At 42.2% G+C, this 14,592-nt stretch overlaps 1 protein-coding gene and 1 pseudogene across 1 annotated transcript in view; both read left to right on the forward strand.

Moving 5' to 3' along the window:
• LOC123328868 (ATP-binding cassette sub-family C member 4) overlaps window positions 1–4,642 on the forward strand; it is a gene marked incomplete in the record, with an annotated part of 1,148,417 nt that extends 1,143,775 nt beyond the window's left edge. The window contains 1 exon segment of the mRNA XM_045162484.1: window positions 4,295–4,642. Coding sequence (XP_045018419.1) covers window positions 4,295–4,402 — 108 coding nt within the window.
• A 7,833-nt stretch (window positions 4,643–12,475) lies between these two features.
• Window positions 12,476–13,362, forward strand: LOC102408720 (annotated as a pseudogene).
• Window positions 13,363–14,592: the final 1,230 nt, after the last annotated feature.

Here is a 14,592-nt window from a genome sequence, read left to right on the forward strand (position 1 = left end):
CTGGGAGCATTAGGCTAAGTCAACAACGTTTTCACTCTAATAGAGCAGAATTCATTCATATTAAAAGAAAACCCAACATCTGGGGGAAGGTGCTTCCAAGTCTTATTTTTTTAAGCACACAGTTCAGGTGAGCTGATCACTGTTTGATTAACCCCTTTAGATGATCCATGAAATAGCAGAGAAAGTACCTTTTAGATACATAAAGCTGAAGGGTACATTAGTTTGCTAGGACCGCCATGCAAAGTACCACAGAGTAGGTGACTCAACAGAAACTTATTTCCTCACATCCCTGGAGGCTGCAAGTCTCAGGTCAAGGTGTCGGCAGGGTTGGTTTCCTCTGAGGACGCTCTCCTTGGCTTGGAGATGCCACCTTCTCTCTTTGTCCTTCCCTCTCTGTGTGTCTGTGTCCTGATCTATTCTTATAAGAACCCCAGTCTATTAGATTAGGACCCACCTGTATGACTTCATGTTAACTTTATTGCCTCTTTAAAGACCCTGTCTCCAAATAGTCATATTCTGAGGTACTGGGGGATTTAGGACTTCAACATGTAAAATTGGATGGGACAGTTCAGCCCATAATAGAGGATAAATGCCTTCCATTCATTCTGTTCCGTGATGAAGCAGACCTGGTTGAGGTTTTCTGAAGTTTCTTTGCTCCCAGTGTGTAACAGAGCTGTCTTGTTGTCTATTCATGAAATCACCTAATACAACCAGAAGTTATAAAATCCTAATATGCTAGCTCTAGGAGCCTGGACCAGTTTGAATAGGTGGAGGAGGCACTTAGCATCCACGTGGTCTTGTGTCCCCAAGGTCCCTGAGCCTCAGGTCCTCACCTGTGTGTAGAGAAGGGATTACAGCCCTGCCAACTTCTTCACAGTTATTACAAGGATCAAATGAGAGAGCAGATGATTAAGTGCTTTGAGAATATAGGGTTTTACGGTGTGAAAGTGGGATCATTTTTAAAAAGACTGTAGACAGAAGCCTTGTCTCCCAGTAATAAAACAAATATAGTTCTTCTAGAAAGCTTTAAGTTCAGTTCAGTCACTCAGTTGTGTCCAATTCTTTGTGACCCCAATGACTGCAACACACCAGGCCTCCCTGTCCATTACCAACTCCCAGAGTCCACCCAAACCCATGTCCATTGAGTGGGTGATGCCATCCAACTATCTCATCTTCTGTCATCCCCTTCTCCTTCTACCCTCAATCTTTCCCAGAATCAGGGTCTTTTCAAATGACTCAGCTCTTTGCATCAGGTGGCCAACGTATTGGAGATTCAGCTTCAACATCAGTCCTTCCAATGAACACCCAGGACTGATCTCCTTTAGGATGGACTGGTTGGATCTCCTTGCAGTCCAAGGGACTCTCAAGCGTCTTCTCCAACACCACAGTTCAAAAGCATCAATTCTTCAGTGCTCAGCTTTCTTTATAGTCCAACTCTCACATCCATACATGACTACTGGAAAAACCATAGGCTTGACTAGATGGACCTTTATTGACAAAGTAATCTCTCTGCTTTTCAGTATGCTGTCTAGGTTGGTCATAACTTTCCTTCCAAGGAGGAAGAATCTTTTAATTTCATGGCTGCAATCAATATCTGCAGCGATTTTGGAGCCCCCCCAAAATAGTCTGTCACTGTTTCCCAATCTATTTGCCATAAAGTGATGGGACTGGATGCCATGATCTTAGTTTTCTGAATGTTGAGCTTTAAGCCAACTTTTTCACTCTCCTCTTTCACTTTCATCAAGAGGCTCTTTAGTTCTTCTTTAATTTCTGCCATAAGGGTGGTGTCATCTGCATATCTGAGGTTATTGATATTTCTCTCGGCAAACTTGATTCTAGCTTGTGCTTCCTCTAGCCCAGCGTTTCTCATGATGTACTCTGCATATAAGTTAAATAAGCAGGGTGACAATATACAGCCTTGACATACTCCTTTTCCTATTTGGAACCAGTCTGTTGTTCCACGTCCAGTTCTAACTGTTACTTCCTGACCTGCATATAGGTTTCTGAAGAGACAGGTCAGGTGGTCTGGTATTCCCATCTCTTCCAGAATTTTCCACAGTTTATTGTGATCCACACAGTCAAAGGCTTTGGCATAGTCAATAAAGCAGCAACAGATGTTTTTCTGCAACTGTCTTGCTTTTTCCATGATCCAGTGGATGTTGGTAATTTGATCTCTGGTTCCTCTGCCTTTTCTAAAACCAGCTTGAACATTTGAAAGTTCATGGTTCATGTATTGCTGAAGCCTGGCTTGGAGAATTTTGAGCATTACTTTACTAGCGTGTGAAATGAGTGCAATTGTGTGGTAGTTTGAGCAATCTTTGGCATTGCCTTTCTTTGGGATTGGAATAAAAACTGACCTTTTCCAGTCCTGTGGCCACTGCTGAGTTTTCCAAATTTGCTGGCATATTGAGTGCAGCACTTTCACAGTATCATCTTTCAGGATCTGAAATAGCTCAACTGGAATTCCATCACCTCCACTAGCTTTGTTCATAGTGATGCTTCCTAAGGCCCACTTGACTTCACATTCCAGGATGTCTGGCTCTAGGTGAGTGTGAGTGATCACACCATCATTATTTTCTGGGTCATGAAGATCTTTTTTATACAGTTCTTCTGTGTTTCTTGCCACCTCTTCTTAATATGTTCTGCTAGATAGCTTTAGAGACTCTAAATCAGGGATCCCCAGCCACTGAAGTTCCTTTCAGTATTCAGTTCAGGTATTTCAGACCATGAAGCAAAGTCCTTTTCAGTTAAAAGTTGCTAAAAATAATATTTTTCTTTATAAAAATTATATTGAGAAGGGTTATAAAGAAAGGAACCAGGTAATTTTAGAAAGAATATCAAGCAGTAGAAAATGAAATTAATTTTCTTTTTTCCTTTTGATTTTCACCAAAAAAGTACATAAGGATATAATCACAAAATATAACTAGCTTAATAAAATGGAGGAGGGTGATGGTATGCAATTAACGCCCCCTCCCAACCCCCACCAGAAGCTTTATTTTTAAATGCTTCCGTTACAATGGAAATAGCTTCAGATTTCAGCCAGTGAGGCTCAAGCATTCTTGGAGGGTTTATTTTTCTCCTTAAGTGACATTTAAATATATAGTATTTCCTATGCAGAGCTGTTTGGGGGTAGCAGGTTATGTTAGCAGCAAGAGAGTAAGGAAGTGCACTTACTATGAAGGTAGGTGTCCTAGTGCTTTTCTGTTTCGTGTGTGATTCTCTCTCACAATAACTTTGTTTACAGCATCCACAAATGCACTTGCAGTCAGGTTTTATAAAAGAGATCTGAATCATATGTCTAAGCAACCCAGTTTGTGACACAAGTCAGCCTCTGATAGACGATATATTTTCCATTTTAAAAACTCAAATGAAACTTTTCACATTCTTCTTTGAGGATAAAGAGTTACACTTGAAGTCCTTTTTTGCCCAAACACATTCAGAGATAAGGCTTCACAAGCCCTGACATTATTTTGTTATGTGCATCTGTTAAGGAACTGAGATATACAATACAGCTACTGAAAATTGATGATTGTGGATCTTGACAGCACTTCACTTCCTCTGTGTTCTGATTATACACTGATTATACACACTGAGAAAACCGGTATCTCTTCCAGTTCAGTTAGAATTTGGTAGAATTCAAGAACTCCAAGGCCTGGCAAAGATCTGTCCTATTATTGGGTATCATCTTCCATTTTAGAGAAGTCTCTTGGCTGAGTCATTGTTAAAGCGTTTGATTCTCTTTTCATTCTTGGGACCCACCATCCACAGGTCACATTTCTATAGGCTCTATAACTGCTTTGCCACACAAATTGAACACCAGGATATTCATACATATATGCCAGTGTTTCAGTTCTTGTCAGTCAGAGTTTTTAAAATATAAAGATTATGACCTGATATTAACATTTGAATCTGTTGTGCTCCTTTTATGTGTGAAAATGAGAAGCCCTGTTGAGGTGCAAGATTTCTTATCCTGTTTGTTACCCTGTTTTTAATTTATTCCAGGGAGTAAAATGATTTTGCTTATCAATTTACTGTAGTGATAAAGCGTATCTGTGAATCAGAATGATCAGAAATCTAGGAGATCTACAGGTTGTTTGGCATTTAACACAGCCCCACTGAAAGTTTTAGGGGAGCTATTTCCTCCATAAAATAAATATAGCTCTGGTTTTTTAAAACTGTGCCTCCAATAGTGATATGATTGCTTCACATGAAGAAGGAAACCTAGAAATGTGTTGCCTTAGGAGAAGGACATTGAAACTTTTAAACATGTTGATTTTGTCTTTTTCTCCCTCAGGTGTATTTCCAAAGGAGATAGCCAGATGTTACTCACAGTAACCTTGTGGTTATGAATATTTCCAGTGGACAGCCCTCAGCCTGAACAATTTTTGAGTCAACACTGTGACTCTCCCATGAGTTCATGCCTATTCCAAAGGCTTTTTTCCAATAGGTTTTGCACTGCATAAACTATATTCTACTTTTTTTACACCAGAAACAAATATTTACACTTTATGTTACTTCTCCAACTTCACTCAATGATTTCAAGTTCTTGAAAAAGGATTTATTATATTTATTTATATGTTATAATGTTTTCTTTCTTATGCAAATGAAAGGCACTGCTGCTGCTGCTGCTGCTAAGTCACTTCAGTCTTGTCCAACTCTGTGCAACCCCATAGACGGCAGCCCACCAGGCTCCCCCATCCCTGGGATTCTCCAGGCAAGAATACTGGAGTGGGTTGCCATTTCCTTCTCCAATGTATGAAAGTGAAAAGTGAAAGTGAAATCGCTCAGTCGTGTCCAACTCTTAGCAACCCCGTGGACAGCAGCCTACCAGGCACAGGCCACTGATAAAAGCCGTGTCCCAGATTTTGTGTCTTGAGAGACTCCAGAGCCAAAATCATTTTCTAAGATTTGAGACAAAGTTGTCACAGATGGTTTTTTACTGTTCCCAGAATTACATATTACTTTCTGATTTTATCAGGAATTCTGTTTACTTGAAGACTGTGTAAAGTTGCTGTTTTGTGTCACGACTTCCTTTAACATGACTAGGATCCATTTTTCCACCAAAAGACCTCTTTTGGTTAAAATACTGCAGAGAAACCTGATAGGAAAAACATACAATATACTATAGTTTAAGCAACCAAAGGAGAAGGAAATGGCAACCCACTCCAGTGTTCTTGCCTGGAGAATCCCAGGGACGGGGGAGCCTGGTGGGCTGCCGTCTATGGGGTCACACACAGCCGGACATGACTGAAGTAACTTAGCAGCAGCAGCAGCAACCAAAAAAAAAAAAGATATATAGTTAAATACAGAAGGACAATATTATATATCCTTCTAAGAGAGAAGGAAAAGAAAATATGCTTTCTCAAATTAGGAGCCCTTCTAGGGGATTTGCTAATGAAGAACAGACATGTGCTAGACTGTCTTCTAGATAGAGGATTTTAGTTGTGTATGACTCTTTGCAACCCCATGGACTGTAGCCTACCAGGCTCCTCCCTCCATGGGATTCTCCAGGCAAGAGTACTGGAGTGCGTTGCCATTTCCTTCTCCAGGGGATCTTCCCGATCCAGGGATCAAACCCGGGTCTCCTCCATTCCAGGCAGACGCTTTAACCTCTGAGCCACCAGGGAAGCCCATATATAACATAAAATCTGCCATATAACCATTTTTAATCACACAATCCAGTGGCATTAATCACATTCACAGTGTTGTGCAACCATCATTGTCTGGGTCAGTTCAGTTCAGTTCACTTGCTCAGTTGTGTTTGACTCTTTGCAACCCCATGAACTGCAGCATGCCAGGCCTCCTTGTCCATCACCAACTCCCAGGATTCACCCAAACTCATGTCCATCGACCATCTCATCCTCTGTCATCCCCTTCTCCTCCTGCCCTCAATCTTTCCCAGCATCAGGGTCTTTTCAAATAAGTCAGCTCTTCGCATCAGGTCGCAAAAGTATTGGAATTTCAGCTTCAGCATCAGTCCTTCCAATGAATACCCAGGGCTGATTTCCTTTAGGATGGACTGGTTGGATCTCCTTGCAGTCCAAGGGACTCTCAAGCGTCTTCTCCAACACCACAGTTCAAAAGCATCAATTCTTCGGTGCTCAGCTTTCTTCACAGTCCAACTCTCACATCCATACGTGACCACTAGAAAAACCATAGCCTTGACTAGACGGACCTTTGTTGGCAAAGTAATGTCTCTGCTTTTTAATATGTTGTCTAGTAACTTTTGGTAATGATGTGCTTCCTATTCAATGTGTTATTTCTGCAGAGTCATTTTGATAAGTTTCATTTTTCTAGGAGTAGCTCTGTTTCCTGTGAGTTTTTGAGCTTGATTGGCATAAATTTATTCACAATATCTTATATGTTTAGTCTTTGCAGCATTTCTAACTGTGTTCTTTTGGCTTTTTAATTTTCTTTGAGCCTTCTTTTTTTATGAAGAATCAACTTTTTGTTTGATTGCTGCTCTTTCTTTTTCCCCAAGTTCATTGTATCATTCTTTCTTTCCTTCAACTTTTCCTTTACTTTGAGGTTTTTTTCTATAAATTCTTAAATTGGAAATAGGTTAATAATGACATTATTTTTGTAATATAAGTATATAAAGCCAACTACCCCCCCCAAGATCCATTTTAGCTGCAACCTGCAAGTTTTGATACTCACCACTAATCAATAGCCATAGTATTATATATTTTCTAATTCCTAATTTAATTCATTAACCATATGTTTTACCCATGAGTTATTCATAAGTATAATGTTCTCTAAATTTCAAATGCTAATTGATTTTTTCTGTTAGATTGAACCATGTGGAACAGCTAACTTACAGCCTTTTTATAAGCCATACAGTGGCACATTCATGTGGTTCAACCTAATAGTTTACTTTTGTTATTAATAACATAATGTCATTTTGGTCAGGCAAAATTTGATTATGGATTTTAAATCAAAGGTAACCACATTCACACAAAAAGTCCTTGTTACCCCTGTTTTGTATTTTATTTGGGGGGGGTTAAAATGTTATAAGTATGTGTGTAATCAGTAATTTTCAAATAAAAGCCCTCCCTGAGTACTGGAACGTTTTCTGACATGTGTTGCTGGCTGGTTCTCTGGGATGCAGACTGCAGTGGAATTTAGTGCTGGGATGAGTATCAGGGGTGCCCTTGGGACCAACACTTGTGGCATCAGGAGGGAATAAACAGGATAGGGCAGAGGGAAAGATCAAGATGCATCACTGGCCAGACGACCTTAACTGACCTCATGGAGAGCTGGAGTGAAGGTAGCCCTTCAGGGTTATCCTGACATGTCCAGTGGCCAGGTATTTATACCTCCACACGGATGGGACATTGCATAGAAGCTTCCCCCTTAAGACCTGGTGTCTGAAGACTGCCCACCTACAGCACTTCCAGCAACTGGAGAACGAGTCCTTGAAGGGAGGTCTGGGCAGCCCATCTCCATGTTATGCAACAGCATGTGTCACAGTTCCAGACATGGGTGATTAGGCTGTGCTGTGAGGGAAACTCTTGGCGACCAACATGTTAGTCAAAAGGATGATTTAGTGATTCTTCTCAGTGCCCTTTGGTCTAAAAAAAGTAGAGAAGGTCCATGTAGAGGAGACAGCCTCATCTCTAGGCTCAGCCCAGTTGTCACCCCTGCTAGGAAGTCACCTTAAGATTAATCCTTGTCCTAGGTAACCTGGATTTCTGCAATACCCTGACCACCTCTCATTTGTTAATCTGAACCATCTTTGGTTAGTGTCTTGCTGTCACCATCTTGAGATACTTCATTTTTAAACAAGGGTCCCTTTTCTTTCCGTTTTGCACCGAGTCCTATAAATTATGTAACCTGCCCTAACTATGAGTATTCATAAGCATTCTGTTTTCTTATAAAACTAAGTGAGAAAAAGACTTTAAACTGTGCCCTATTAACTTTTAATTCCATCTCCCAGCGCAGTATGTGTCACATAGCAGGTGCTCCATAAATGTTTGCTGAATGCATGAATGAATGAATGAATGAAGGGTATCTGAGAACAAACCTTCCTTCTCAGCTTCATAATTTTGAACTTTTAATAGGTAGTTGGGATAACAGAAAGCCCTGGTTTTGGAGTCAGTCAGTCACAGATCTGCAAACCAGTTCTTTCTCTACTACTCACTAGCAGTGTGAGCACCCGAAGAATGTACTATCCAGAGTGGGACACTTGAGAGTGAAAGGAAAGCAATAACCAGCCAATGTGCCAGGAAAATAAACTGACACCATCCTTGACAAAATGGGCTCTGGGCACCCCATAGCCATGTAGCCATAGTTACATGCTTGGGTAAGTGTCTCAACCTCTGAATCTCAGCTTCATCTGGGAAATGAATATAGTTTCTGTACTTCTGTTCTTTGGTTGGGACAATGGATGGCCCAAGAGCATCCAAAGACACAAGGTGGAATTATTAACCTTCAGTTCAGTTCAGTTGCTCAGTCATGTCCAACTCTTTCTGACCCCATGAATCACAGCACGCCAGGCCTCCCTGTCCATCTCCAACTCCCAGAGTTTACTCAAACTCACATCCATCAACTCGGTGATGCCATCCAGCCATCTCATCCTCTGTCGTCCCCTTCTCCTCCTGCCCCCAATCCCTTCCAGCATCAGAGACTTTTCCAATGAGTCAACTCTTCGCATGAGGTGGCCAAAGTACTGGAGTTTCAGCTTTAGCATCATTCTTTCCAAAGAACACCCAGGACTGATCTCCTTTAGAATGGAATGATTAGATCTCCTTGCAGTCTAAGAGACTCTCAAGAGTCTTCTCCAACACCACAGTTCAAAAGCATCAATCCTTTGGCACTCAGCTTTCTTCACAGTCCAACTCTCACATCCATACATGACCACAGGAAAAACCATAGGCTTGACTAGATGGACCTTTGTTGGCAAAGTAATGTCTCTGCTTTTGAATATGCTATCTAGGTTGGTCATAACTTTCCTTCTAAGGAGTAAGCATATTTTAATTTCATGGCTGCAATCACCATCTGCAGTGATTTTGGAGCCCCTAAAAATAAAGTCTGCCACTGTTTCCACTGTTTCCCCATCTATTTCCCATGAAGACCAGATGCCATAATCTTCGTTTTCTGAATGTTGAGCTTTAAGCCAACTTTTTCACTCTCCTCTTTCACTTTCATCAAGAGGCTTTTTAGTTCCTCTTCACTTTCTGCCATAAGGGTGGTGTCATCTGCATTAACCTCGGTGATTCCTAATTACCAGGAGAGGAGAGCAAGATGGATGTGGATGAAAGAGGTTTGTAGACTGTAGAAGATGTGTTTGACGAGGTCCTCATTTAATGGCCTAAACCAAACTGTTCCTCCTTCACATATAAAAATGAAATATGCACATGAGGAGCACATGCTCTTGAATCAGGCTTTCAGGGACAATTACTGGTTCCTCTGGGTGCTGACTGGGATTGCTTATAAATCTGCTATGTGCTAATTGTGGGCTCTTAAGATTAGGAAGCCCACTGTGTCTTAGTTTCTTTGATAGTGGAAGTGAGTTTAGTACAATTCTCAGAGGGTTGTTGCAAAGGTAACTGTGACGGTGATACCACAGCATGGCCTGTGGGCTAGGGCCAGTCTATGGCCTGTTTGTAACTATGTTAGAAATAAGTACAGGAAAATCAAGAAAACTAGACATGTGCAGCCATCTGTCATTGCTGTGACATCTACTCTCAGGAGGGGTGGGATCCTGAACAGCCCAGAGACCAGTGTGACTGTTGCACTTGCAGAGGGAAGGTGCCCACGACTGAGCTGAGCACTAGCCGTGCTCAGTGGATCATTGATTAGGTTTCAATGGTCTGAAAATGTAAAATTACATAAAACTGATTCTTAACCCCAGACAGGTGAGAAACACTGCTTTTGAACTATGCTGGATTTGTGATTAGCGCCCCATCAGTACTACCCTCTACAGCACTGCCCTCTTTATTAATTGTTACCATCATATTTATGTTCAAAATTAGACCACACAGGCTTCCAAAAGGCCCTATTATACATTATCAATATTTTTAATAGCATTAAAAAGTTAGAAATGAATTCCTGTTCAAGTTTGGAGGGTTTTTTCTTTTCTTTTTTAATCTAAAAACAATACTATGCTTATATTTATACTGATGCTATTCTTGAATCAGCAGCATAGTCCTAATGTTGAAGAAGGTCCCTGGAAACACAATAGACCACTTTAAGGCCTTCAGAGTTTTTTAAACACAAGGTTTTATGTGTAAGCTGTTAATTTTCCTTTAAAAACAGAAAGAATGTGGATTAACTGAGCTTTTGTTTTTTAAACCTAATGTAGTAAGGAAAAGAAATTTTCCCCCAAAACTAAAACAGCAATGTGTGCTGAAAGCTGGGAGAAATACATATTTTTTTTTGAATTTAGAACTAAAAAATAACATTACTAGAAGGAATGACATGCCTGAGTTCAGTGAGACCTCCGTCTATACTCCAGGCCCAGATGACTTCTCTTAGGAGTCAAAATTGGGATTGTGTGATTTTTTAAGAAGAACAAAGATTAAGATTTTAGATATACTGAACATATTTTACACAAAGTTTACTTTGGATGGTTCTGACTAAATTCACTCTTCACTTAGCAAACATGCTCACAATTATCCATTCCAATTGGTGAAAGCTTTGGGTATTCCAAAGCAGTGTTTAATTCAAAAGCTAATCATATTTAATTATGGAGGATATTATGTAAAAAATACTTTTAAAATTAAATTTTGCAGAATACATAGACAAAAAATGAATCTCTGAGATGGATTTTATATTACATTAGAAATATTGTAAGTAAGTAATGATAAACAGAGGACTGAAGGTTTTTAAACCCTATCTTTTACAACTATAAAATATTTATAAATCCATGAGTTTATACTGATTCTGATAAGACATAAAATAGACAGGAGGAAGGGTAAGCTCTTTTTTGCAATAGAATACCAACTCACAAATGTAGACAGGCTGACAGAAAAGTATCATATGGCAGCCGTCATAAATAATTCAGACAAAATTCATCATTGGCTGAATATACCATGAATGTTTGGGGGTTGGGGGAGGCATGGCATTTTCATAGACTCAAAGTATCTTCCTTGATTAATTCTTTAGGGAAGAGTTGTATTTTTAAAGTGGAAAAATCTGGCAAACACCAGACTAAGCAGAGTAAACATTACTAATAATGAACCTACTGACACCCTTGGAATTTTTTTCTTGCTTAAGCATAACTGATTTACAATGTTGTGTTAATTTATGCTATTCAGCAGTGATTCAGTTATACATATACATACATTGTTTTTCATATAAGTTAAATAAACAGGGTGACAATGTACAGTCTTTTCTTTCCTCTTCCCAATTTTGACCCAGGCAGTGGTTCCATGTCTGGTTCTAACTCTTGCTTCTTAACCTGCGTGTAGGTTTCTCAGGAGACAGGTAAGGTGGTCTGGTACTCACATCTTTAATAACTTTCCACAGTTTGTTGTGATCCACAGTCAAAGGCATTAGTGTGGTCAATTAGGCAGAAGTAGACGTTTTTCTGAGCAGAGACCATATGGCCCGCAAAGCCTGGACATGTTTTGACTTCCTGTTTACAGGAAAACTCTGCCCACCCTGCCCTAGGGCTCTGCTATTGAAGCATGAGCCAGCAGCACTGGCTTGGTCTGGAAGGCTGTTAGGAACATGGAATCTTGTCTGTACTCTAGACCTACTGACTCAGAATCTCCAGATCCCAGGTGAGTCCTGCTCACATTACAGTTTGAGAAGCACTGGTTTAGAGGCCCTGCTCGGGTCATCCTGTGGTTGCACCCTCCACGCCAGAGAGGACAAGGAGCTGTGGCCACCTGGAGCACCCCCTGCAGCTCCCAGGCCCTGCTCTGAGCACCTGGACCCTAGAACCCCTGCTCCCAGCTCAAAATTTTGAGCTGTGCCCAAAATCCAATTCTGCCAGTTATTAATAGTTAGGAAGGTGTACTTGACAATTTTGTTTGACTGATTTATAACTTTTAAATATTTAAGCATGTAGTATGGGCTTCATTTATACTCTTGACCAGGGACCACAGATGTGAGTGACAGGTGTGTTAAATGCTTCTCAAAGTGTGTTCAGAGGACCCCCTCCATAAAAACCCACTGGGTTGTTGGTTAAAAATTCAAATTCCCAGGCCCCACTTGTGTAACAACCTGGATCAGATCTTTGGGGCTGGAGCCCAGGAACCTGAATTCTGACCCCTCCCCTGGTGACTCTGATCCACAGCAGAGCTACAGGAGCACTTGTAATGGAGCGGGGAGGGGCATGGAGAAGAGCTGTCCCAAGGGTGGGAAGCATCAGAAGAGGGAGGTTCCAGGTCAGAGGAATGTGCTGCCAGGAGCTCACACCTTCTTGCTTCTCTCATGATTCTACTCACAACCTGGCCTGACCCCACCCCCGGGAGCTAGATGTAAGGAGAAGCTTCTAGAATGGGACAAGAGTGTCTTTCTGCCAACCATGAGGCTCTTGGGGGCTGCCCTGCAGAAGGAAGGACCCGAGTCAGGGGCAGTAAGAGCAAAGGGGCTGCGGGCACCTAGAGGGATCACACAGACCCACCAAGGGAGTCAGGCTGAAGCCGCTGAGCAGGTCTTTGGGCAGGGAGACCTCCTGGTCCTACGGTACACTGGAGGAGCTGGGACAGACTGTGTGGTCACACCTGCCTGGGCTCAGAGGCTGCATCTTGTCAGTTACGAGTTTATGACATTGATCAAGGTCCTTAAGCTTTGTAAGATGGGGCTCCTAATATTCTCTGAGCTTACGTTAAAATTAAATGTGATAGTCTTATGTTCAGGCCTGTGACACTGGCAGGATAGGCAAGTGCCATGGTCTTCATACTGCCAGGAATCTCTGTAGCCACCGACGAGCCCAGAATCGGCATGATAAATAGTACAAGAAAGCCCATTTGGGCACAGCCCTGAGGGCCAACCCCTTTGGAGGTGCTTCTCATGAGAAGGGAATTGTGCTTGAAAAACTAGGGGTTGAAGCCAAACAACCAAATTCTGCCATCAGGAAATGTGTCAGGGTTCAGCTCACCAAGAATGGCAAAAAATCACAGCCTTTGTACCCAGTGATGGTTGCTTAAACTGTATTGAGGAAAGTGATGATATTCTGGTTGCTGGATTTGGTTGTAAAGGTCATGCTATTGGTGACATTCCTGGAATTTGCTTTAGGTTGTCAAAGTAGCTAGTGTCTCTCTTTTGGCCTTATACAAAGGCAAGAAGAAAGACCAAGATCATGAATTTGGATGATGAAAGCATGATAGTAATAAATTTTCATATACCCCCCAAAATTAAATGTGATAGTTAAATAAAAATACATCCCGCCACACAATACAATAAGGGGCAGCTGCTGTTTACTGTGGAGAAGGCGATGGCACCCCACTCCAGTACTCTTGCCTGGAAAATCCCATGGATGGAGGAGCCTGGTGGGCTACAGTCCATGGGGTCACGAAGAGTCGGATATGACCGAGCGACTTCACTTTCCCTTTTCACTTTCATGCATTGGAGAAGGAAATGGCAACCCACTCCAGTGTTCTTGCCTGGAGAATCCCAGGGACGGCAGAGCCTGGTGGGCTGCCGTCTATGGGGTCGCACAGAGTCAGACACGACTGACGCGACTTAGCAGCAGCAGCAGCAGCTGTTTACTGGGGCATTCATTTCCTTACACCTCTGCACTTCTTGATGCTCGATATTATAGGCACTTGTCACTGACTGTGCTCAGTCACGTCCAACTCTGCAACCCTATGACTACAGCCTGCCAGTCACCTCTGTTCATGGGATTCTTCAGGCAAGAATACTAGAGTGGGTTGCCATTTCCTCCTCCAGGGCGTCCTCCCCATCCAGACATGAAACTTGCATCTCCTGTGTCTCCTGCATTGGCAGATTCTTTACCACTGAGACTGTTTACCTGGGAAGCTCCTGTCACTGGCTATCAGCCAGGGGTCTTATCCAGACCAATTTCCTCAAACCCCCCAGGGGGCGCTAGTAGTAAGGAATCTACATGCAACTGTAGGAGAACCAACAGAGGCAAGTTTCATTCCTGGGTCAGGAAGATCGCCAGGAGGAGGATATGGCAACCCACTCCAGTATTCCTGACAGAAATCCTATCCTCTGTCCATGGGGTCCCAAAGAATCGTCATGACTAAGCACACACACACACACACACCCCTCAGACCCCAGGCACAGGAAGGTTCCAGTCACAGACATGTGCCAGACCTGTGCTTGGCCAGTGGCCTGGAGCTCCGAGTTTCTCTGCCTAGGAGTGACTCCTAAAGTTCCTGCAGAGCTGTTCATCCTGTACATTTCCCAGGATTTCCCTCCCAGCAAGCCACATCTTGGGACTCAGATGTGTGAAGCTCAGGTTTGTGAACTAAGACTGCGGTGATTTAGTTGCTGAGTCTTGTCCAACACTTGTGAACCCATCGACTGTAGCCTGCCAGGCTCCTTTGTCCATATGGGGTTCTCCAGGAAATAATACTGGAGTAAGTTACCATTTCCTTCTCCAGGGGATCTTCCCAACTCAGGGAAGGAATCCGGGTCTCCTGCTTTGCAGGCAGATACTTTACTGGCTGACCT

Source organism: Bubalus bubalis, chromosome 13 (genome assembly GCF_019923935.1).
Source record: "Bubalus bubalis isolate 160015118507 breed Murrah chromosome 13, NDDB_SH_1, whole genome shotgun sequence".
Lineage (NCBI taxonomy): Eukaryota > Metazoa > Chordata > Mammalia > Artiodactyla > Bovidae > Bubalus > Bubalus bubalis.